Source organism: Argentina silus (assembly GCF_951799395.1).
Source record: "Argentina silus genome assembly, chromosome: 21".
Taxonomy (NCBI): Eukaryota; Metazoa; Chordata; class Actinopteri; order Argentiniformes; family Argentinidae; genus Argentina; species Argentina silus.
This window is the reverse complement of record NC_139675.1, coordinates 2422399-2448246: the sequence shown is the minus strand read 5'-3', so window position 1 is coordinate 2448246 and position 25848 is coordinate 2422399. Positions and strand designations below refer to the sequence as shown.

The 25848-nt window shown below is 48.4% G+C and overlaps 1 protein-coding gene across 1 annotated transcript in view; it reads right to left on the bottom strand.

The window, feature by feature from the left end:
• Positions 1 to 25073, bottom strand: part of frem3 (Fras1 related extracellular matrix 3) — a gene marked incomplete at both ends in the record, with an annotated part of 42218 nt that extends 17145 nt beyond the window's left edge. Inside the window, 6 exon segments of the mRNA XM_083692791.1 lie at positions 1064 to 1315; positions 1566 to 1691; positions 1987 to 2217; positions 3462 to 3608; positions 19499 to 19588; positions 20045 to 25073. Of these exon segments, the coding sequence (XP_083548917.1) occupies positions 1064 to 1315; positions 1566 to 1691; positions 1987 to 2217; positions 3462 to 3608; positions 19499 to 19588; positions 20045 to 25073 (5875 nt within the window).
• Between the last annotated feature and the right edge of the window lie 775 nt (positions 25074 to 25848).

Here is a 25848-nt window from a genome sequence, read left to right as displayed (position 1 = left end):
TGAAAAGGTTTGGTTGTTAGAGCATAACAGCTGGATGCTGACACGCACACACACACACACGCACACACACACACACACACACACACACACACACACACACACACACACACACACACACACACACACACACACACACACACACACACAAAGACACACACCCATCATGCTTGTAATTCCCAACTTCAAAGTGTCTAAGTCAACAGTAAGACTCCCATAACAAACACAGAGGGAGTCGTATCATTAGGAAGTGCCCCCAGAAAGCCCCAGGAAAGGCCTGGAAAAGAGAGCTAAAATAACTGCTTTAATAAGCTTATCTATATGTCTCTGCTTCCCATGTACTCAGTCCCACCAACGCAGCCCTGCATTAATTGCCATTAAAACAGCAGATACCCCAGGGGTACCTGGTTTTAGTGTCTGGGGCTGGTCGGGTGGTCTAGTGGTTTGATGTTCATGTTGGTTATTTGAAAGTCAGTACAGTTAATAAAGATGTATTGGTTAATCACTAAGGCTAAGGCTAGGCTAGTTTTAGAATCTTTCTCAATCAAAGTTTATCCTTTGATATTGGTTTGAATTGATATACATCCACTACCATTAGTTTTCATGCTACCATTTATACCTTTAAAACTACCATTTTTCTTAAACCCACAATTGGGTTCAACTGGTGACGTTTTCGTAGCAGTTTTGTTGGTGACTATCGTGATGGATAGGTGCCTATTGGTGATAGATGAGTGAATATTGGACACCATTGGGATACATAGAGGAGCCCAGGGGAGATTTCCCTCAATCGGAGGACGGGCTCATTGTAATGCATGCATACCGCTTCCCCATTCCGTTCCATGCATTACAATGAGCCCGTCCTCCGATATCTACCTCCACCAGCCTCCCCTGTTAGTGACTCTCATCAAGTGATAACCCCACCCCCCCCACAACCCCAACCCCCCCACCCCCCACCGCCCCACCCCACTCACCATCATCCCCCACCCCCCCACAGCCCCACCATCATCCCCCACCCCACCACCCCCACCCCACTCACCATCATCCCCAACCCCCCCACCCCACTCACCATCTTCGCTGTGGGCCAGGATGGTGACCTTAGCGCTGGGGAAGTGGGCGCCCACCTGCCCCCCCATGGGCATGCTGAGCGTGACGTTGAAGGTCTCCTCCTCCTCGTACAGCGAGTCGTCGATGATGATGATGCGGCACGGCTTCTCGCGCTCGTCCTTGTCGAAGCGCAGCACGCTGGAGTGGTCCTCGGGACGCGTGATGTAGTCCGAGTAGGACAGCACCGTGCTGGGGATGGTGCCCGTCGCAGTGCCTGAAAGAAAATACAACCCCAAAAAAAACCCCAATGAAAAAGTTGTTGTGGGATCATTTTAGACTTCGAGGACGTGATACTCTGAGTCGAAGGGGCCTTCGAGAACACTCGAAAGAAATGTGAATCCCCTTCAGTGTCTGCTTGGATTGTTATTAAGTTTACATAATATTTGACCTAATATAACGTTAGCCTTTTTCTCAACGTGACAACTTCTAGAATATCGAGATTTTCAAGGAACGTTGAAAATCACCTTGCTGGGTGTAGCAGACCACCATGAGCTCCTGGCTGACGTCTCCGGAGCGGCGGACGGGAACCAGCAGCTCTCCGATGTCCTCCTCGATCTTATACTCCACCTGGGGGATGAACACCGTGGACTCTACAGGAGGAGAGAGAGAGACAGAGGGAGAGAGACTGAGAGGTTGGGTCATGGAGAACAGGAGGTTATAACGCCTTTCATGAACATCATTTCGTTTCATCACTCTGAGTTGTTTGTCAAGAACTTCAACTGTGCTTGGCCCTGAGTGTATACGTTTAAATGGGGTTAAAGTGAGCTTCTGCATGGTTGTCAGGGCCAAGTGTACGCACAAGCACAGTGAACAACTCGAAACGCAAGGGAAAGGTCAAAGGTCAAACCCGACACATCATCAACGGTCTGTAACAGTCGTTCCTACCGTCGCCGGGGTCCACTATCTCCACGGTGGCGGTGTCGGGGAACTCCAGCGCCGCCATCACAGGTTCTGACAGCTGGATCTGGAAGGTCTCGGACGTCTCAAACTCCTGGTCCGTGATGATCTTCACCCTCCAGGTGGCGCTGGTCTGACCCGGGTTGAACTGGACCTGCTTCTGGGCCTTGCCCTTGAAGTCCTTGTCCTTCTCCGCCGTGCCATCCTTGGTGGCGATGCCTGTAGCGGGAGGTCACAGAGAATAAGGGAACCGAACTGAATTGAGCTGAACTGTATGGAATTGAATTGGATTGATCTGAATTTAATTTAATTTAATTTAATTTAATTTAATTTAATTTAATTTAATTTATTTTAATTTAATTTAATTTAATTTAATTTAATTTATGTTGGTTTTATTTCTAGCTATTAGTTATTCTAGTCAAGTCATAGTTCTTTAACAGCACCTAACACTGAAGTACCGTTTGTGAATTGGGATGTGATGTGACTGTGATTTACAGACTGGTGAACAGTCTGCTTCATTGTTCAGTCATTGACACAACAGCCTTTGTTCCTGTTTGGCCCCTCTGCGCCCTCAAAGACAAGACAACTGTAAATATGGGAGTGGACCCAATAAAGGCCCGCGACCTCAGTGTTGAGACGTGGCCAAACAGACAGACGTGTTGACATTACCCCGTGACCTCCGTGAGGAGAGACTATCTGCACTCTCAATCAAACTAGCCTTTTCACTAGGGAGACAGGAAACGCAGCATCATTCAAACAGGGCAACAACGTGACAGGGTCTGTCTCCGTCGGGACGTGACAGTTTGGGCGTCTTTTTACTGCGTGACCGTTTAACTATGGGGGGGGCAGGGGTTGAGGGGATGGGGAGGGGGGTGAACTAAGGACACAACAGTAGTTGTGCCAGGGGAGATTGATTATGAGGAGAGCGGGGAGGGGGGGGGGGGTGGTGGGCATTATTGCGATGCTGGCATTTTCAAATGGTGGGGTAATAACATAAATACCCTCCTTTAAGGCAATTAAATGGACCATCAGTCTTGGATGAAGTGACAGTTTAATACGGGGCCTGCTGCTGTCTCGTCTGGCCAACAACATTTTTCATGTTCCCCTCGGAGATGACTGTGATGGAAGACTGAAATGTTATTGGAAATATTTATGCCCCCAGGTAACAGAAGAAAAATTAGAACAATTAGTGAACTTGCCAAAGTCGAATCACTCAAATCTGCCATGATTTACCTGACTAAAAAAAGGTTTGACACTTGGAGGAAGAACAAAGTCAGTTCCAAAATCTACCATGACGCAGTTAAGAATCTATTCACTAATTTATTTGTCTTTATTTAACCAGATGGGTTATCGAGAAATCATTCTCTTTTACAATAACAACCTAAATCTGTGTTCAATATCAGGTTCAGTGAAATCCAATTCAATTCAATTCAAATAAGCTTTATTTGCATGACAGTACTCACTGACGAAGGAGGTCTCTCCCAAGTACCCTCTGCGTTTGAGTGTCACCTCCAGGAACTTTGCGTCCTCGTCCACCAGGTAGTACTCCCTCTCCAGAGAGATCCAGGCCCAGTTGAGCCGGAATGGCTGTGGCTTCAGCTTGTTTCCACCTGGAAGAAGAAACGAATGGGATTCTCAACACACAAGAAATCCCTCCCAGAAACAAACGATTTAGCAGTGGGGAAACTGCAGTAAAAGTTAATCTGTTGTGCTGTATTGTGAAGAACCACTCAGGTGTCTCAGTTAAGATCCCCTTTTTACGACCCATTGAGCCAGCGGACAAAAGCGACGAGGAAGGACACAGATTTCACATTTGGAGAGGTAACTTGATAACTTAATGCCAGGGATTCCCTGCATGCTGCATCACAGGTCGCTCAAGTGATGCCTTGTTTCTAATTTCCTCTTGCACTTTGTCCCCCCCTCCTCCCCCTGTCTCTCCCCCCCCCCCCCCCCTCTCTCTCTCTCTCTCTCCCTCCCTCTCTCTCTCTATCTCACATGTCAGTTTTTGGGGGAAACTGCCTCATATTTAGGTAAACCAGTCAGGCCAGTCTTTTGTTGTATTTGTATCTCTCCCGTTCTCTCTCGCTAACTGTCTTTCTCTCTCTCTCTCTCTCTCTCTCTCTCTCTCACTCTCTCTCTCTCTCCCCCATCTCTCTCTCTCTCGCTAACTGTCTTTCTCTCTCTCTCTCTCTCTCCCTCTCTCTCTCTCCCCCATCTCTCTCTCACTCTCTCTCTCTCCCCCCATCTCTCTCTCACTCTCTCTCTCTCTCCCCCATCTCTCTCTCTCTCGCTAACTGTCTTTCTCTCTCTCTCTCTCTCTCCCTCTCTCTCTCTCCCCCATCTCTCTCTCACTCTCTCTCTCTCCCCCCATCTCTCTCTCACTCTCTCTCTCTCTCCCCCATCTCTCTCTCTCTCGCTAACTGTCTTTCTCTCTCTCTCTCTCTCTCTCTCTCCCCCATCTCTCTCTCACTCTCTCTCTCTCCCTCTCTCTCTCTCTCTCTCTCTCTCCCCCCATCTCTCTCTCTCTCTCTCACTCACTCTCTCTCTCTCCCCCCATCTCTCTCTCAGTCAGCTCAGACCAGGTCCAGGAGTCAGGTTGGTGCCCCAAGCCCAGACAGTATCAGCAGGGGGGTTCCAGAGGGTAAAGGTGAGGGGTAGAGGGAAGCTCCATGACCATGTCCCCCCCCCCCCCCCACCCCCAACATGACAGAGACCAGGGTGACTTCATGTCTGCAACCTCAAAATAACCCCCTTTCCCTTTTTACCCTTTTTGCTGTTAAACATTGGTAAATACTACATTCCTGTCGCTTGCGGCTTGCCCCTGGTAAAGAACTACCATCTGACTCTTAGTATGTGGGTCATTTTCTCAACTCAAGTGTATCTACCTCATTAGCCCCTGCCATGAGGCCATGCTCAGAAAACACACGCATGACCTACGCCCTCGACATCAATCAGCCAAAGCTGAAAGTCACTTGGCACTAATCAGCCAGCGGCTGTACGCCCCCCCAATCCTGCCCTTAATCTATACTATCCCATGACTCCCACGATCCCTTCAGAAGAAAGCCATCATCCCTCCCCTCGGTCATCCACCTTGACGGCGGACGGCTCCGGAGGACTTTCGCTGCTTTAATCCAAAGTTTTTCTTTTCCTTAATAACTTGTGGCCAAACGTCCGAAAGCCTCATTCCTGGTCTGACAGGCACAGCGACCCCTGACCTTTCCCGTGATTGGCTCAGAGCTCAGTGAGTTGTGAGGGACTGGGGAGGTTAGAGCGGGGTGCTGCTGCTGGCTGCTTGGTTTTGCCTGGCTGGTCACAGTGACAGTTTTGAGGTGACTGGGGAGCTGCTGCTGCTTGGTTTTGCCTGGCCGGTCACGGTGACAGAAGCCTTGTTACCACGGCTACGCTAAACCCTTCAGAGGAGCTCTGTGGATATAACACAGCCCATGTAGGTCAATGTCAAGATAAATACCTTCGGTTTTAACCCTTTAACTCCGTAAAGTGTTAGCATTTTGGGACAGAGTTGTGGATTTGGAAACGTCAAGAATGTCAAGAACCAAATAACTTTGGTTTTAACTCTTGAACTCCCTTTAACAGAGCGTGGCAGGACGATGCAGGTTGCGAGCGATGGATGTGGTAGTTCAGTGTCAAGAGAAGGCCTACGATATTAACCCTTTATCTCCCAGAAGAGTCGTAAGAGATGGACGTGGAACCTGTGAGAGGAGGCTATGAAAACAAACGCTCCTCTATGCAGAGGACAATGGTACGGAGCATCTGCTCATTCATACAACGGACCGCCATCGGGTTTGGTTCTGCCTGGCTGAGGGAGAAAGGGCTGTGGGCTTTCTGCTCTGTGACCGGGGAGAATGAAAACACTGGGGGTGCGTGAGTGTGGCTTTCAGAGACGGAGTTGGGCCCCCCCCCCCTTCCACTTCCTCCTACCCACATCTCAACATGGGGCCTGGACCAATAGCAGAGACACAACAGGGCTGAACCACACTCACCTGAGCACGAATACCTGAGGTAGATCCAGCAGATAGCAAGTGGATTTAAGTGGATTTTCCGGGACATTAGCTAGATTGAATCATTTCGTACTCCACTCGTATCAATAAGTGGGGTGGTGTTGGAATAGATAGATGTGCCATGGTGCACCATTCATTACTCTGTTCTGGTGGTGCTGAATCTGAGGAGTCTCACCCGTACATACACCATATGCTTTAAGAACTTATCCTGATGCTCAACCGAAACTGCTGCCACAACCATCGCCAAGATCGAAGGACACGCACGTGCACACACACACACACACACACACACACACACACACACACACACGCATGCACGCACGCACACACACACACACACACACACAGCCCAGGGAGCTCAGTTTGTCCCAGGAGCCCAGCGGGGCGGCCATTACCTTGACCATGCTCAGGTTTCTGACAGCTACAGCTAAAAATACAGGACACATTCATCATGGTTGTCTCTGCCTACCCTACATTCTTCCAGGGTTGATAAGTGCATAAGTGTCCAATTGATATGCAGGATGATACGTCAAAACAAAGTCTTGGGTGTTTGATGTAGATGTGTTTTCTTTAAGCATGAGTGTGAGTATTAAACAGCTCTGAAGCATCTTGGAAATGCCAAATGAAAGTTACTGTTACTGTTTCGGCTACTCTTGTGTGTTACTGGACTTACTGTAGCAAACTGTAGTTTAGTTATGAAAACTATACATGAGATAAATGCAGAATAAAAGTATAGATTTAAAAACGTTACACGTATGCTGACATCTTCCATTTAAAAAAAGTAGAATCAGCGCTTTTCCAGGAATAACCATACACAGGTACTGGCTTTATAAAAACCAACTCATCCCGAACACATCATCTAAAAACAAAACACAAATATGAAAGTGTTATTGTTCAGGGGGCAAGTGTTCCCAGGCAGCCTGCCCAGTTTGCATAAGGCTGATATGGAGCTTAGCGACCCGCTCTATCAGACAGGATTATCAAATAAGCACAGCGAGGGACAAAATGCCCTCCTCTGTTCTGGCTTCCAGCAGGCGAGGCTGGCAGGGTAGGGTTTCACCACCCTCACCTACACCCTATAAGGCCTGGCCTACAAGGCCATTCTCTCCGGAGGACCAGAGAATATTCCAGTGGTTTTCTCAGAGGATGAGGTCTATTTGAATCAGAATCAGAATCGGAATTCTTTTATTTGGACATAGTATATTTGCACATACTGGAAACTGACTTGGTGAGGTTGGTGCGTGGGACATAAAAAACAATATATTATATTATTATATAAGCAAAAATATTAACAAAATAGCAAAAACTAATTTACAAAATAAATTTGATGCAACAACTCATTATTAGTCATTGTTCAATGCCAATGGAACAGCAACTGTTATATTTTTGGAAGGCAAAGGAAAGTCATTTGTTGACCGTAGCAAGAATTAGGATATAAACTGATGATGCCGCGCTTGGGTATTTTGATGAATTAGGGACAGTTTTGAAATGTTCTTAGGTTGTGAGTTTGATTCCTGCTGGGACCATATGTACTGAAAAATGTATGCACTCACTGCAATGTAAGTCGCTTTGGATAAAAGTGTCAGCTAAATGGCATATATTATATTATTATTATATTATATTCTGTGAAGAGCTTATCGATAGCTGGTACATACATGGTATGTATGTATAGCACTGTGCAAGCAACTGTCTACTACAGTATTCTCCTGCTTAGTTACTTTTCACAGGTGAAATGAGGTTGAAGGTCTTGGAGTTTAAGCGGTACGGTATTTCAGAATACCGTCAATCAAGATGTAAATAAAACAAGACAGATAAGATTTAAAGTGACTTCGGTATCGCCTCCTCTCTACTATAATTAAGCGTCAACCGACCACCTGACTTGAGACTTGTGTGTTAAAAAACAGCGTTGGATTACCGTTCCGGGGGGCGATCGTAAAAAGAGCAGATGAAAAGTCTCTCCATGGCTGTGACCTGATACAGTAGCAGGTCCCAGGGCATACATACATGACATGACGTGGCATATACAGTACATGAAGTGTCACCTGCCTGCAGACCTTAAGGCCGGCTATCTATGCAATGATGATACCTTGGCCTTTGATAACTCCAAACAGGGTAGAAAGAAGCCCTGACAACAGATTATATTAGTTTAACCATGATATATATATAAATATATATTTTTTATTATCATTATTATTTTTTCTTATTATTATTATTATTTTTTCTTATTATTATTTATTTAAAATCTTTTTAAGACTTTGACTAAATCAATATAGGTATATTCAATAACAGGCACTCATATCTCAGCATCTGCTACAATACCAGCATTCAAACACACCCTTTACGAACAATAAGGTGATATCAGTGTAATCAGAGCCTTCTGGCTATCATGGATGATAAAGGCACATTCCAGCCCCAAGGTGGACAGGACAGAGTGACCCTTCAGTCTGCCATTGTCATGAAAATATGGCCACTCTGCCGCAGTGTTATTTTTTTTCTTCATTTTTGTTGGATAGAGATAGTGGAGAAAGGCAAGAAAGTAAGGAGGAGAGGGTCAGCAGGGCATGGGCCGGATTCAAACCACTGGACCACCCCAGGCCGCCACTCTGCCACAGTGAACAAAGCCTTCTGACCCTTGACCTTGTCCACGGGGCTATTTACTGAATGGGTTTACGACAGCCTGTGAGTGTGGGGCAGGTGCTGTTTCGCACTGTGTCCTGTTGCAAGGACAGGGGAGGTAGCTTTCATTTAGAGGCGGGGCTAGGACTGGGCTAAGGCAATGAGAACATTTCACAAAAAGGACTTCTCTAGCTCTGTCCCTCTCCCTTTCTCTGTCTCATTATTCTTTTTTACTCTCTCTCCTTCTCTCTGTCCCTCTCTCTCTCTCTCTCTCTCTCTCTCTCCCTCTCCCATTGTCTATCTTATTCTCTCCCCCTTTCTTTCTCTTCCTCAAGTGAAAACCCCTCTCCCGCCAGAATTTCAGGGAGCTGGGGAGTGACAGCTGTAGCCCCCCCCCCCCCCATCCCCCCCTACTACCCCCCTACTCCTCCCCTGTCCCTCCCCTCCTGTGTCGGCTTTGTTCCTCCGAGGATGAGCAACTGAGAGAGACAGCAGACCACTGTCTGGGTGGGCCAGACCTACTGCCATGGCATGTCTGCCTGCCTGCCTCCTTGCCTTTCACACCAACTCAGAGGAGGGGATTCTCAGGCTTGTATTGTCAACGCTGTCAAATACCGTGTCTGGACCTGGCACCGGACCTCACACCGGACAAGGATCCAATGTTGTATTGTGGTTTTATCTCACAAGTGTGGCTAGATCTCTCATTTGTTCTCACGTATGAAGTGCCTGTAGATACATTACTGTAGATACAGAAACCAACTTGGTCAAGCACACACTTATATTCTGCATCAACAGGGATGAACACACACCACTGCTGAACTATGAGTCATGCAGCATACATCGAAAAGTCACATTAAACAGCTTTATTCTCTGTTTATTCAAAACTTCACCTTGATGATAGACTGATTAATGGTGAGCGGGGCGGCCTCTCTGTGTTCATTGAGGCGTCTTGAAGGGGTGGAGGTATTTACGACAGCAATAACAAGGAGTGAGGGAATATGTGAGGCTAAGTCATGGTCACATTCCCCTGCGACCAGGTCTCTCTGTGTCGGACTTTCATAAAAGTTACAGGAATAGAAGTCAAAATCAGTCTCTCTGGCACTGGCCGCTGATTTACGAACTCATTTATTGCGTTCTTTACGCTAACATTTACACTGGGTATCAACCGTGGTACACAGTTGTCCGGCTCACGTTTCCGTTCGCCATTTCAAACTGACAATTAATAATTCCTGGTGGGATGCAACGCTTTATAGGCGACAGCGCATTTCGAAATGTCCCTGTTTTCAGACCCTTAATAAATTAGCCCTTGGAGTGATTGATGCTAATCGTTTGAATGAGCGTTTAGCTGCTAGGGCCAGTATATCACAGAAGGGCGGATGGCTGTTTTCATGCTTTTAGATTTAGACCTGAGGGGGACTGGGATGAGATCCAGGGACACGCCGTGGTGCAGGCATACATCCTTAATTGACTCACGCGGTACCTAGCTGGCTAGCTCTGTGTCGCTAACTTTAGCGGCGCCCGGTCAGGCTAATTTACCACTGTCGTTTTAATGGCCGTCAAGGAGATTTGCCAAGATTCTCACGATGGTCCCCTGTGAGCAGCTATGGCTGAGGACATAATGCAGATGTCAGTTGGGATCATTCTGGACAACCCTTAAAAAGTTGGTTGCATTTCTTGAACATATTTCCATATTTCCTTAGTCATAGGTTCTCAGCCCTCTGTTACACTGCAAGTAATTATCTTCGTAATAATAATAATAATAATAATAATAATTAATACCGGTAAGCAAACAAGGCAAAATAGTGTCTTTTGATCGATGCCAAATAAGTCATGGTACTGTATTGTGTTGAGAGTGGATTGAGAGTGTCGTCAACTACCTAGTTGGCTACCCTCTCATTTACGTAACGATGGAAATCGATCAACAACAAAATAGAGAGCACCATCCCCTCGCATGGCACTGTAAGAAACACAGGCATGGGTACGCAATGAATCAGCTCATTTAAATATACACAGAGACACTGAGCTCCCATGTCTCCAGTCAGCAATCCACTCTGCATCAACAGGGGGCTACAGTACAGAAATCCTCTCATACCACATTCTCCCCCGGGTCTTATCCACATGACATCTGTATCACCATACATAGATGCACTCAGGGAGACCGTGGGTCATGGGGAGGTAGGATTGAGGGAGGATGGAGGAGGGGGAGGGCGGGGGGGGAGGGAGGAGGGAGGAGGGGGGAGGGAATGATGTGTTTAAAAGTGCATGATGCAAGGGAGGGCAACAGACCTCTGCCGCCCAGCTAAGTATATTCCCCGCTGAGTGACAAGAATGAGGGCAGCCATTATTATATTTTCCTCATTAATCTTTTCCATTTATACTTTGCAGTGCGTCCTACAGCATGTGAATATCAGGAATTTCAACGTTTGTTTAATTTTATTTCCTACTATTTAACCTTTGTGCAGCCCGGGAAGCCTGTTTGAGGTTTGAAAAAAATAACAATACTGCATGATTTTGTTGGTGGTACAGTAACATTTTTACCTTTTAAAAGTTACCATTCCGACCCAAAAAGGCCAAAAATAACAAATAAAGCGGGCCAACAAAAGCAAAACAGTGAACAAAGCATAAAATATTAAATAAAAAGTTGGAATGGATTTTACCCAGACAGACCCGGTCCAAAACAGCAGCAGGGTTGCAGATGGATTGACGTGTGGTCAATCGATTGAATAGATGTTGAATAGATATTGAGGTATACAGCAAAACCAGCATGCCAATCCAATCTATTCAATTACAACAGCTTTCTGTTTCTAATGATACGGAAACGGATTTCTCAAATGCCGAGAGCTTGAAATAGTTTCCTCTCAGCGTTCCGAAGATTGCATGTTTGGGATGTTGGATTCGACGGTATAAATAGAAGCTCACTGCGACCGGACATCACCGCCACCGCCATCGTCATGTACTGTAAATCTGCACGTGACACTGCAGCTCAGCCCGGAGTCTGGCGCTGACCCCTGGACCTGTGACCTGTGACCTGTGACCTGTGACCTGTTCTCTGGCGCCTGACGCAGATCACAAGGTGACACTGTAGAGGAGAGTCCTGCGTCTTCTCTGACACCGGTCACCCCGAGCGGTGGTACTGGTGACAGTGGGGCAACAGCCAAACATGGCCGTCACTCACTGAGGTGCTCTCTCTTTTCTATCTCTCATTTCTTTTTCTTTTTTCTCATTCTATTCATTGCTGTCCTCTTTCTGCAACATCAACATCTGTCTGTCTGACAGCTGTGTGGTGTTAGGATTCTTAGAGAATCATTTAAGAATGTGCAAACTCAGAAAGAGCGAGGGAGAGAGGGAGAGAGGGAGGGAGGGAGGGGTGGAAGGAAAGAAGAGAGGAAAGAAAGGATAGTAAAGACACAGTTGTTACAGACAGAGGACAGCAATGAATAGAATAAAAAAAAGAAATTGGGTTAAAATCCAGAAAGAGAGAGAGAGAGAGAAAGGAGTGAGAGACCGCCGCAGTCACAGCACCTTGGGAGCAGGAACAGCTTTGCCATATGGGAAGAGATAAGAATAACTTCTGGGGCTATACATCATATCTCCCACACTCTCCTTTCCAACCCCAATCAATCTACCCCTATGTCAGGAGGAAGGGGGGAGACGGGGGAGGGAGAAGGGGGAGAGGGGGAGTCACAGGGAGGCCCGACAGTGGCACCATGGGGTGGTAAATCTTCGGGCCGGCTGTTGACACCGGTGACAGGTCAGATCCGAAAGACACAGTTAGGAAGCTGCGCGGTGGAAAATGGCCGTGACCCACTTGAGGCTCTTTGCCTGCCTGCCTGCCTGCCTGCCTCCCTGCCTGCCTGCCTCCCTTCCCTGCCTGCTTGCCTCCCTCCCTGCCTGCCTGCCAGCCTCCCTCCCTCCCTGCCTGCCTGCCTGCCTGCCTCCCTCCCTCCCTGCCTGCTTGCTTCCCTTCCTGCCTGCCTGCCTCCGTCAGACCACAGACCTCCTGTAGGGTTAGGGTTAGGGTTAGGGTTAGGTCCGTCAGACCACAGACCTCCTGTAGGGTTAGGGTTAGGGTTAGGGTTAGGGTTAGGCCCGTCAGACCACAGACCTCCTGGAGGGTAGTGCTGCCCTTTACTAGACCAGCACTGTAGAGAACAGCCGGGGAACAACCGTGTCAAATCTATTCTCTTCACCTCTCTTCAGTCCCTCTCTCTCTCTTTCTCTCTTTGTCTCTCTCCCTCTTGCTCTCAGTCTCTCTCCCCCTTGCTCTCTCTTTTTTACTTTCTCTCCCTCCCTCCCCCCTCCCTCCTTCCTGCTTCCTCTCCCTCTCCTTCTCCTTCTCTCTCTCTCTCTCTCTCTCCTATTCATCCCTCTGAGAAAGTGCCATTCTACCCCTGCAGTGGAGGCTTCTGGGTTATCGGCATTATCTGAGATTGGGTTGGATTTCTTGGGGAGTTGGGAATGGGGGTTTGGAGTGGGGGGGGGGGGGGGGTGCGGGCCGGGGGTCTTTGAAAGGGGATCCTCCCCTCCTCTCCTCCACTCCTCCCCTCCTCCTCCCCTGCTAGGGTTCCCTACTTCCAGTCCTGGTCTGTCTGAGGGGCTGGCTGGAGACAGGATCACTTGTAGGAAGCACATTCCTCCCCTCTCCATGATCGCATACCCCCCCCCCCCCCCCCTCCCACTGGCCTACTGTCAGCCACCATGCAAGAGGAGCTGGGATGTGTAGTATAGCTAGCTAGAAGCTACTGTACCAGTCTGCTCTCAAAACTGCTCTCAAAGTTTGGTCATGGTGCATTTGATATTGTCATCATTCCATACCAACACGACCCTCTCTTGCATAAGGCGCTTAACCTTGGCAAATATAGGCCTAGGCTGAGTTCGTCCAGAGGCTAAAACTCACCTTATAAAACTCTCCTACATGTCTGTTTCCTCTCTGACTATGTTCTTGAACTGATACAGGAAACAGCCCCTGGAGACAGACAGCGTGATAGAAGAGGAAGAGAACCCTCAGGGTCCGGACAAGTCTGGCGCTGTTTGAGGGCTTACAGCCTCAGGCCTGGGTGTGATAGACAGGGATATATGTGGGTTACTCACACACACAAACAAGTATTTATTGGCTCAGCCTTTCTCTCTCTCTATCTCTCTCTCTCTCCCTCCTCCCTCTCTCTCTCTCTCTCTCTCTCTCTCTCTCTCTCTCTCTACTCGCCCCTAAGTCTCAAGGGCATTTCTTACCAGGTGAGTTCTGCTATTGCTCGTCCAGTACACATTCCCAAAGGACAGGGGAGTGACCCTTGCTGAACCTCGTTTTGGAAGAAAGTAATAGTACATTGTTGTAAAAGTGTGTTTCTGTTCTCTCAAAGACCACTGTCTTTCATCCACACGCATTGTCATAAATGCTTTATCACCCTGTGGAAATCACAGCTGGTGTTGCAGAAAATCTTCAAAGGCGGCCATGTTGTGTGACGCTGCAGCTGAGGGCTTTGCTGAGTCTTTCAGCAGGAGCAGTTGATAATTCACACTGGGTAAATAAGCAATGTCTGTGCAGTTAATGAAACAATGACTCCTCACCATAACACTTACTCGCCCCTAAAACTCAGGGCCGCATCACTCCGCAGGGAGTAAAGACTATTACAGGCTAACTACAGACCTGGAGATGAAGGAGTGTCCCCCAGCTTACCTCATCTATCACTGCCCGTCATATGCCCCCTCCCCCCCCTCCCCCCAGAGCTGTTCAGAGACAGAGGCAACGGACCGACCGTATCTAGGCAACTGTATGAACATGGGGCCCACACCGATAGGATTCCCCTGGGCCATCAGATAGAAGATCTCAAAGATCTACCTTCTCACCGCTAGCTCATTGCCTGCTTCTTAGCTAAATAAGAACAATTTTGAGCAGTTATAACATATAATAGTCTTTCTGAGGTAACTTGGTATGTTTACTTGTATTGGTGTTACATTATTGATACGATCGCCAGTGGTTGCATACTGCTACTGTACAGTTGGAGGATTTATGTCAACCAAATACTTTTTATGACTTAAAATATCGGGCTCTGATTTAAAGATTCTACTTATAGGAGAAAAAGTAACTTGGTGTGAGTGATTTATGCACCTGAGTCACATTCCTGCTATTCCCTGAAGGGTGAAAAGTTAAACAGGCACTCCACAGGACCGCCCCCCGGGTCCTGACAAAAAAGGCTATGTGGAATGTGACCACTGTGCCCAACAAGTCCACTCCAAGACACAAGACTTCCCGCGGTGTGTCCACTTTTGACCCCTGTCTTAAACACTCCCATAGCAGTGGGAAGTCACACACACACACACACACACACACACACGCACACGCACACGCACCGCACACACACACACACACACACACACACACACACACACACATACATACACACACACACACACACACATACACTGTTCCCTGACAGCCCCCGATTGAGATCTCACCATCTGTTTCACACCCTTAAAACACACACACACACACACACACACACACACACACACACACACACACGCCACACACACACACACACACACACACACATCCGTGTTATGGCTAGGAGCAGCCTGTCTCCATGTCCCTTGACACCTGCTGGGCCTAGGGAATTTTTGACCTCCCTCACACACACACACACACACACACACACACACACACACACACACACACACACACACACACACACACACACACACACACCATCACCACCATCGGCACCCTAGAGACCGGGAGTCTATAAAGGTGAGGAGATTGAGTGTGTGTCTATCGCACACGTCTCCAGACAGTCGTTCCCGAGAGCTGCCATCCGTAGATGTGTGTATGGCCAGTGTAAGGGTCCACACACACACACACACACATACGGTATCAGGTGACTGGGGGAGGGAGCTCGGGGCCGAGGGCAAGTGTTGCTAGGCAGGGCAGAGGAACGCTCGTTGGAGGACCTCATGTTGGTTGAGCGATTGTGTTTATGATCTGGAGATTAGGTGTATTAACAAGCCTGGCCGGCCCACTCAGAGACGGAGACCGGTCCAGTACGCAGCTGTGCTTCTGTACATACGCTGCCAGGTACCCTGGTCCGTTAAAAAGCCGCTTATACCCTGAAGCAGCTGCACCTATCGATGTATCTCCAGTCTATTTCCTGCCGCTGTGGAATAGTCCACGTCAGAGTCGTGTCACTAGAAACATAAGCAACCAGCTAACAGGGCACAGCACAAGTCTATATCTAACGAAAGGACCAAGCCAGGAATCACCAGTGTGTATTCATAGTGGTATCTGATAATTTACTAGGGCTGGGTTACAGCTCTAGTAAAAGAGAGACTAAGACGGGCTAAGGATGTACTCAGTATTCTGTGGTTTCGCAACAAGTCGCAGCACTAAACAACCGAGTCTCTCTTAGGATTCCACAATGGGCAGGTTGTGACTAAGCAGAATGTGACTCAGCAAAACTCCCTCTCCTTCAAAGGCAGTCCTCCCCTCAAGGGCAACCAGCACACCCTGGACCCAGTTCAGTTCTCCCACCCTGGCTCTCCTCCTTCCGTTTTTTACGAGGCTACAGCTCCATGTTGTAAAGCACAGCCTGTCAAACCCCACTGGCACCTGAGAGAGCTGCCCCAGCCAACTGTAGGGGTAGCCAGGGTGAGGGGACAGAGCCAGGGCAAGGGCCAGGGCTAGGGCCAGGGCTAGGGCCAGGGTGAGGGGACAGAGCCAGGGCTAGGGCCAGGGTGGGGGGGACATGGCTAGGGCTAGGGCCAGGTTGTGGGGGGGGGGCAGGGCTAGGGCTAGGGCCAGGGCCAGGGCAGGGTGGGGGGTCAGAGCCAGTGCCAGGGCCAGTGCCAGGGCCAGGGCCAGGGCCAGGGCCAGGGCAGGGTGGATGGACAGGGCTAGAGCTCGGGCCGGGGTGGAGGGACAGAGCCAGGCCCAAGGTATGCTACTGCATCACCCACATTCCCCTGAAGGAGAAAAGAACTAAGCCCAGGCAAAGAGAATGCCATCAGGAAAACCAACAACCCTTTGTTGTGTCTTACCAACAACACATTATTTATGGTGTTTGTTCAATAGACGGCTGTTATCAACAGCAATAAATCAAGTCTTTTTTATGATCACTTTTGCTGCAGAGGGTCGTTCAACTCCTGATGACCAAGAGTCTTCCCAAACACATTAGAGTGCTGTCAACCTGCTTCTACATGTCCCGGCCATTCGGTCTCTGGTTGCCTTTCCTTGCCTTTATCTTTATTTGATCTATGTCTCTCTCTCTGTGTGTGTGTGTGTGTGTGTGTGTGTGTGTGTGTGTGTGTGTGTGTGTGTGTGTGTGTGTGTGAGAGAGAGAGAGAGAACGAGAGAGCGAGTGAGAGACAAACAGAAAGAGAGAGAGAGGGCGAGAGAGAGCGAGAGAGATTGTTGTGTGTGCATATGTGTGTGTGTGTGTGTGTGTGTGTGTGTGTGTGCATGCGTGCGTGTGTGTGTGTGCGTGCGTGTGTGTTGTGGGGGTCATCTCCTAACAGCCCTCTAAGTGAACCAAGCCCTCTACATGTGAACCGTGGTGAGACAGCAACAGGGAGACATCCTCCAGCTGTAGAGAGGTAGAGGGCCAGCCCTGCACCTGGTTCAGATGAGCTGGCTGGAATCTTAAACAGTGAGACAACAAACACAGGCCATTGTCGAGCTAATTGAAGCCCTTGTGTCCCCTTCCTGAAGCTAGACCCCCAATTACAGGCAGACAGGCTAACTGTCCTGTGAAAGAAAAGCCATTATCCATGAAGACAATACTTAGAACTCGAGTTCTCCGTGGCTTGTTTAAGCAAGAAATTGAAAGTTTCTAGAAGGGCAAGATGTTTAACTCGGCAGGAACTTTCAGCTTTCGTTTCAAAACTATTCTCTCTCCACCTTCACTCTCTGTCCCAACGGGGGACTAATTTCGGTGGCACACCTTCTCAAGTGAAGGCCAACGTTGCGACAAGTGGGGAGGGGTTAACTTTGGTGAAAACCACAGGGGAGGCGTAGCACACTAAGGCCATATCATCGCAAGGTCCCTGGTTCGATTCCGGGCCATCGACATATCCTGCATGTCATCCCTCCTCTCTCTCTCACCCATCCTTCCTGTCAATCTCTACAATCTCTATCCCAATAAAGCAGAAATGCCCTAAAAATATATATTAAAAATAAAAATAAAAAAAAAACACAGGGGAATTTGCCAAAAGGCCATGACACCCTAGCCCTCCCGAGCCAACGACCCCTGATGATGATGATATTGCGCAGGTCCCGCGCAATATCCGGCGTAATTATAGCCCAAACTTTACTTACAGCGTGGATTGCATTTCAAAACCTCAGAATGTGTTCAGCATTTACAGCTGATGTTAAAATAGCAAAGCGCCGTCCCACCTGTTATATTTTGTTACTTTGCTTTGCATTTGCTATATATATCTGTGATGCCGTTAAAGTCGTTCCATAATGGTGTCTCGAACATAGCTGACTGCACTGTACCACAACGCAAACGAAAATCCCAAGATGGATACGTCTGAATTCCCTGTAGTTAACTCTGTGTTGATTGAAAACTATGTGCAGGATGTACTTTTCAAAATCTAACAATAGAAAAGATGTGTGGATAGAATACTCGGTGGGATAATGTATAGCCTACTGATGATTAAGCAAACAAGCTAAATATCTTAACCTAACACCGACATAAAACTTGTGCGTACTGTAAACTGAAAACACCTCAGGATTGTCACGATAGAAATGCAACCTGCGGATAGTTATGAAATCTGAGAAGTGAGGTTCATGTGACATCTGACCAAAAGTGAATTTCCAGGGAATATAAATATACACAGCTCCTGAAATCTAAGGCCTCTTGAGCTGAGTATCCCTAGGGAAGGCTAGGAATGGATCTGGCTCAATACACACCAGACCTTATTGGATGGTGATGACAAACGTAAAACTGAAAATAGAATATAAGAAAACAGAAACACTTAAAATGATTCCCCTACATGAGTAATTTGGGATTGTGAAAAGAATGTAACTAATGTAACTAAGAATGTGACTGCCTGTGGCCCCTGGTCTGAGCGTAGATTACTTTCCTTATGATGACTGATGGTTAGATGATTCACTTCCTTAAACAAATGTATTTGTTGTAAGTCGCTTTGAATAAAGGCGTCTGCTAAATGCCATAAATGTAAATGTAATTTTATCATGAGAATATAATGTCAGAGAACAGGTTTCTGTTCCCCTAACCTACAAATCAACAACGCAGGTCAAGAGCTTAACATATCAGTCAACTTGGTCCGAACAAAACCTGTGTCAAATCAGTAGTTTTCCCCATACAAAAGATCAAACACGCCATCTCCACCGATTTTGAATTAATTTCCACCAAAACAGACATATACTGAATACTTGGAATGCCTCAAGGCATTGCAGATGGCCCTTTTGCCTTCACGATGTCACTTCAAAGACTAAGGAAAAGTTAAGGGACCATTGTCAAAAACATAGGAAAAGACCACATTGTCCAACAAGACAATAACGTTCTGGGATCGTTTGATAGCCAGTTAGGGGTTCCATTGTCGGTTCTTAGTTCCACCTCTGTCCTTCTAACTGCCCCTCGTCCGGCCCACCACCCTCCTGACCCTTCCCGCCCTCCTCTAAGCCTGCCACCCTCTGCAGTGGGGCGAGGAGAGACGGGAGGCTCTGCGCAACCTGTCAGTCATGGCTAACTGCTTTAAGTCTTTGTGATGCAAACACATTGGAGATTGAGCCCTTAAAAGAGGGGCTGAAGACTGAGGAATGCCTCCGGGGCAGATGGGTCTGAAGTAATGGGGACACTCAAGTCAAAGAGCGTGAGGTGAGATGAAAAAAAAGGAAAGAAAGCTCTTACCGTTATCTTCGACGGAGAAGTAGAAGATATCACTTGTGGCGTTGCTCCCGTCCAGCAGCACATAGCAGATCTTCATTTCGTCAATATCAGCTGACATGAAAGGGTTGAGAGGGGGAATGTTAGGTGGATTTTAGCATTCCTGAGAGCATCTGAGAGGATTAGCCCTCTCCTTACTGAGGTTCTATTGCACCCCAGGCTTCACATTAAACCATGACAAAGACAGAAGGAAAATGCATCACACTACGTGAAGTTGAAGTAATTACAGCAGTAACAGCATTGTATTGACATTGCATAGTACATTAATAATTGCTTTGAAATTGCCTATTAATGGAGTTGAGCGGTTTAGGCACTATTCCTTATTCCGCATACAACACAAATGTATCAACTCCATTTACAGTGTAATTACCCAATTACTGTGTAATAACATGTTAATACAAAGCTGTTCCTACAGTTATTACAGCCTTACTTCACATCTTATTTTGAATATTTGTTCGATTTTTTTCATTTTCATTGTCCTAATCACCAAATATCAAACTGCTATCTTACCTTGTGAGAAGGCCTTGATGCTGTCATTGCCCAATGCCGTGTTCATGATGAAGCCATGCAGTGGGGCCTCCACCACAGTGTACTTCAGGACTTTTTGGGAGCTGTCTCTGTCCTCAGACTTCAGGGCCTTGCTGGTGATCAGGAAGCCGAGGTGGCCTGTTTGTAGGACCCTCAGCGATGGGGCGGCCTTGTTGACCACTATCTGTGGCACTCCATTGTCTACTGTATTGATGAGAATGATCATCATTTGAGGCTTGCGTGTCTCGTACACGGTATCAGGGAAGACGTAGAAGTCCGTGTGGGTTCCATCCGTCACGGTGAACGAGAAACTGTCCTCGTTGGTTTCGGTGCCGTCGTGTTTGTAGGTGACGAGGTTCTCGTTCAGGTCCTGCTTGGTGAAGGTGCTGATCGGCTTGGTGTTGTTGAAGAGCAGCTGGCCGTGCACCGGTACCTGGGTGACCACAAAGCGCAGCAGGTTGTCCGGAGTGTCGCGGTCCTCGGCGGTCAGTTCAAACGGGGTGATGAGCTTGGTCTCCCCTTCTCCTACCAGCAGCTTGTGGATGGTCAGGACGGGCTTCTTGTTGTCCACGTCCGTGATGGAAACCCTGAACGTGCGGAAGACAGGGTTGTAGCCGTCCGTGACCTCAAACTCAAAGCTGTCCATTTTCATCTCGTCGTCGGAGGTGTGGATGTAGTAAATCTTGTTGCCTGCGAGCTGCAGTTGGGTGAAGGTGGAGATGGGCACGCCTGGGAGGTCAGTGCACTCGAGGTGACCCCTGATGGGGGCGCGCGTGATGCTGAAGCTGAGGAACTCATCCGGGCTGTTGATATCGGTGGTACTGAGGAGGTCCGTGGTGAGGGTCACCTTGCCTCCTTCTTTGAGGGTCACGCCTTTGTTGATGACGTCGGGGAAGACCATGTCGATGCTTCCGATGTTGATGTAGAAGTAGCGGTCGATGAGGGGGTTGATGCCGTCTGTGACGTCAAACTTCAACAGGTCGCGAACGCCCTCCTGGCCCGTGTGAACGTACTGGATCAGCTGTTTGTCGATCTCGTCTTGGGTGAAGTTCATCTCGAGGGTGATGTTACCTATGACGTCTCCGAACTTGGTGATGCGCTGGAGGTAGCCTTGGCTCGGGCCGTAACGCACAACATAGGTCAGCTCTTTGTCCTCAGAGTCGAGATCTGTAGCTTTCATTACCCTGTTACTAATTATTTTGGTTTCTGCAATGTCAACCTCCAGTCCATCATTTATTGCCATTCTCGGTGTTTCATCATCAACAGGAATAACCATGATTAGGACCTTTTTCTCCACGGTGTGTTTTCCATCTGAGAGTCTGATTACAAAGCTGTCCTCTTTGGTCTCTGAGTCATCGTGTTCGTAGACGATGTTGGAGGCCTCCTTTATCTCTTCCAGGGAGAACTTGCTGACAGGGATGGTGCCGGTGCTAAGCTGTTGAACTATCTTTCCATGCTTGGGGTGAGTGATGATCTCAAACTCCAGCTCGTCCTCTGGAATATCTGTGTCGGCCGCGTTCAGGATGGGTGTGTCGATGACCAGACTCATGCCCTCCATGACGACGAACTCCCGGACAAAGATCTCAGGTTTCTCATCATTGGCTGGGATGATGACGACGGGGAAGAAGTGGCGTTCGGAGAAGTTGATGCCGTCCGAGCAACGGAATGTGAAACGGTCTTCTACAGGCTCCACCCCTTTGTGGATGCTCTGAACGTAGTAGATGTGACCGAGGCTGACGTCTTTGATGCTGAAGGCAGTGATGGCGGTCCCCGCCCTGGACTTCTCCGATCCTGAGGCGGGGGAGATGTTCTCCACGTACCCGGATGTCGATTGGACGATGATGGTGCACAGGATGTCGTCATTGTCTGTGTCAATATCCTCCGCCTGGATGTGCTCCAGGGTGATGACGTTCTTCTCCCCTTCAATCACCACAAACTGCTCCCCGACGCTGACCATGGGTGGGATGCTGTCGACGGGGAGGATCGTGACGTACACGCGGACGCCTTGGACTTTGTTGCCCCCGACGACCCATTCGTCGGACATGTCGGAGATGGTGAGGTTGAAGGAGTCGTGTTCTTTGAAGGGTCCGATTTCACCGCTGGTGTGTGCGTACACCACTGCCCCATTGATGATATCCTGCTGGGTGAACCTCTCCGTGGGGGCGCCGTTGACCAGGATCTCGCCCAGCCTCGGGGGCTCCTCCACGATGAACGTGAGCATGAGGTCGTCCGTGTCTTCATCACGGCCCTGGATGACATTGCTGGTGATCTCTGTCGCCCCGTTCTCCAGCACGTCAATGGAGGCCCCTAGGAGCCCCGCAGGCAGCATAATGGTGGGGGTCTCGTCATCGACAGGGTTGATGGTGATCTTGATGATGATGGGCACCTCGTGGTAGCCATCGCTAACGTCCACCTTGATGACATCACTGAGGGACTCGTCTCCGCCGTGGATGTATGCCAGGCGGCCATTTTCTATGTCCTCCAGGACGAATGTCTCACCGTTCGACATTTCGATTCCTAAATACTGCAGCTGCCCGTAGCGGGGAACCAGGGTAACAGTGAAGATGATGTTTTCATCCTCTGTGTCCTGGTCGGAGGCATCCAACTCCTTCTTAGTGATGATGTACGTGCTTCTCTCCAGACAAGTGAAACCAGTGTTGGTGATGAGTGGAGGTTTGTTGTCCACGGGCTGTAGGAAAATAGTGAAAAGCCCATCCACTGAATTACCAGCAGTGTCTTCCACAATGAATGTAAACTGAAGGACTTTTGGAGTGATGCCCAGTTCCTGGTCTGGGGGCTTGTAAGCCACTTTGTGGTGGTTGACCTGGGCCTGTGTGAACTCAGTGATAACGGTGTCGGGGCTGTCAGTTAAAACAATGTCACCCAGCAGGGCTGGGTTGTTCTCATCAGTGTCAGTGGGGGGTTTGGCGATGCTGTATTTCAGGTCCCTGTCATCTGAGTCTAGATCAGTGTAACGCAAAAACTTCTTCTTGAAGTGTGTGAGCTCATACTCATGGACTGTCATGTGGAGGATGGTGCCGGGGTAGAGCTCTGGTGGGATGTCATCCACTGGGTGGATTTTGATGGTGAATGTGTGCTCCCCTGACTGGTTAGGGGGGTCGTTGTCATCTTGGACCCGGAACACAAACTGGTCCATGACGGTGGTGGTACTGTGGGGCCCGATGTGACGGTAGAACAGCTTCCCGTCCAGAATGTCCTGTTGGAACCATTCGGTCACCACCTGCTCAAACATCTCATCTGTCTCACTGAACTTCCAGGCAGAGGGGTCAGAGGGCGGCTCCACTTGTCTGAGGAGCAGCTCCCCCACGGTGGAGTAGGGGGCCTCCAGGATAAACCTAATAGTAGAGTCCTCTGAGTCAATATCTGTGGCGCTCAGAATGAACGGGGAGATCTGCATGATTTCATTTTTGAAAAGCACCAGGCCTGTGTTGGCATTGATGATAGGGGGTTCGTCATCTGTGGGGGCTATGGTGATGGGGAACAGGAACTCTACCTCATTCTTGCCATCAGTCATTCTGAAAATTATGTTGTCGCTGTAGGTGTCGCTACCGTCATGTTGGTACACGACGATGCCGGCATCTAAATCAGCAGGCGTGAAGAATTTCCTGCGAGAACCCAGCACTGTCAGCTCGCCATGTCTCAAGCCGTCAACGACTGTAATTCTCACATCATCCAGGTTATCCTCGTCACTGATCTCTAAATTCTGGTGGCTGGAGAGAGCCCGGGACTGCCCCTCTAACAAAAGCTGCCCTGTGTTTTTGGTTGCCACGGGAGCAAGAGTATTCATAGGCTTCACCACAATCATAAAGGCGAAAGTACCAGAGACCGCACCCTCTGTATCTACAATTTCAAATTCAAGCTGGAAAATCCTCTCCACCTCTGAGTCTTCTGATGGCGGCTTGTAGGCTATTTTCAGATCTTTGATGTCTCTCTGATAGAAAGAGGTGATTGGCAGGTTTTGATCATCTGTGCTGATAATGTAGCCCTGCTGATAGCCCAGGGGTGAAGTAATGTTAAAGATTAAGTCATCTGGATCAGATTCAACATCTTCGGCAGCTAACATATCACTGGTAATAGCTGTCATCACAAACTGATCAATCTCCATCATCATCATAGCTACGAAGCTGGGCTTAGGAGCGGTGTTCTCTGCACCTTCTTTGATTCTAACCATGATCTGGAAATGCTCTTGCATGATGGTGTTTCCATCGTTATCCTGCATCTCTGCCATCATTGGAATATAGTCTCTGTTTGGGGAGTTTGTGGTGGATGTGTGCTTGTAGCGAATGCCTTGCTTAACAAAGTCAGCACAGTCAACCATCTGGCCATTGGTGAAATTATTCAAAAGGGTGCCATACCTGGGGAGTCCACCGGCACCGACCAGAGTGGCCACCTTGCATTGAGTGACGCCGTCCTCGTAGGAAAACTCCAGGCCCTTTTTGTCGATGGGGTTGCTGTTGCCGTTGAGCTTGTCCACGGCCAGGGGCATGTTCCTGGTTAGGATCTCCAGCTGTTGGAAGACCACCTCCACCTCCAGCATAAAGGGGATGATAACCGTGTCAGTCTGGGAGTCATAGCGAAGCTGCAGCTTCACCCGGTCCTTGCTGGGGCTCCGAGAACCAAAATGGGTGTATTTCACCTCCTCCCCTCCGAACGCGCAGGGGAACTTCTTAGGGCTCAGCATTCCGGGTCTCTGGGCCAGCGGGTCGTTTTCCAGAACCGTGATGGTGCAGCGGTCTCCTGGTTGCACCTCAGTCACCAGGTCGTTGATGGGGTCCAAATACACAGACCTCCCGAAGGGGACCCTGATTCCATTGTTGGCAATGATGATGTCGTCAGCATTAGGTCCAGATCTGTGTTGGTAGAGGAAAGCCGGGTCGAAGGGCTCCGCATCCACAGAGGAATAGCAGAAGCCCAGTGTGAAAACCACAAAGAGGCATCTAAAAAGTGCCCATGCTTTACAAAGTCCTGTCCTTTGCAGACAACCAGCCATATCCACTGCTAGTTGCCCTGCAACTTATTTTTTGGAAGTCAGCAGAAATAAACAAAAGTATTTCAATTAGTCTCTCCAGAGAAATAAAGGGAGTGGTAAAAAAAACACACTTGTAGTTGAAGCCTTTTCTCTTCTCTGTGCTCCCTCTCCCTCTCTCTCTGTTTCTCTCTCTCTCTCTCTCTTTCCACACACACACACACACTCACACACTCACTCAGGACAAGTGTAGTCAGTCTTGTGGGGCTGTGCAGGTAATACTGAGACAGCAGACAGTGACAGCCCCAGACTCCTCCCTCTGACAGCTCAGCGAGGATGCCTCCAACCCCCCCAAAGCTAAATTAAGAAAGCACATTGGACGGCCCCTCAAAGTATCCCAGCCTACCCCCTCCTAGCCCCATCCCCCCACAAACTATCTCACCCACTCTCCTCTCTCTTACAGAAATCCAGTTCAAGCACATCAAAAACAAATGCTGCGTTCATGTTTTTGTTTGACTATACATAAAAATGGACTTTCAAATGCCACCTTGATAATGAATGAAGCATGTTATATAACCCAGACAATTGATTTATCCTTGCACATTTTAAGATTAAGCTTCATGATTGAAGAGGAGTTTATTGCATTTTTTTCACACATACTTTACAACAACAGTTACATTATATTTTTGCAGGATGTTCTTAGATAGTATCTTATGGCTCGTGCATTGGATTTTATTGACTGAAGCCAGTTTGATTTAGAATACATTTGTTATTTGAGTAATAGAACTATCAGATTGAA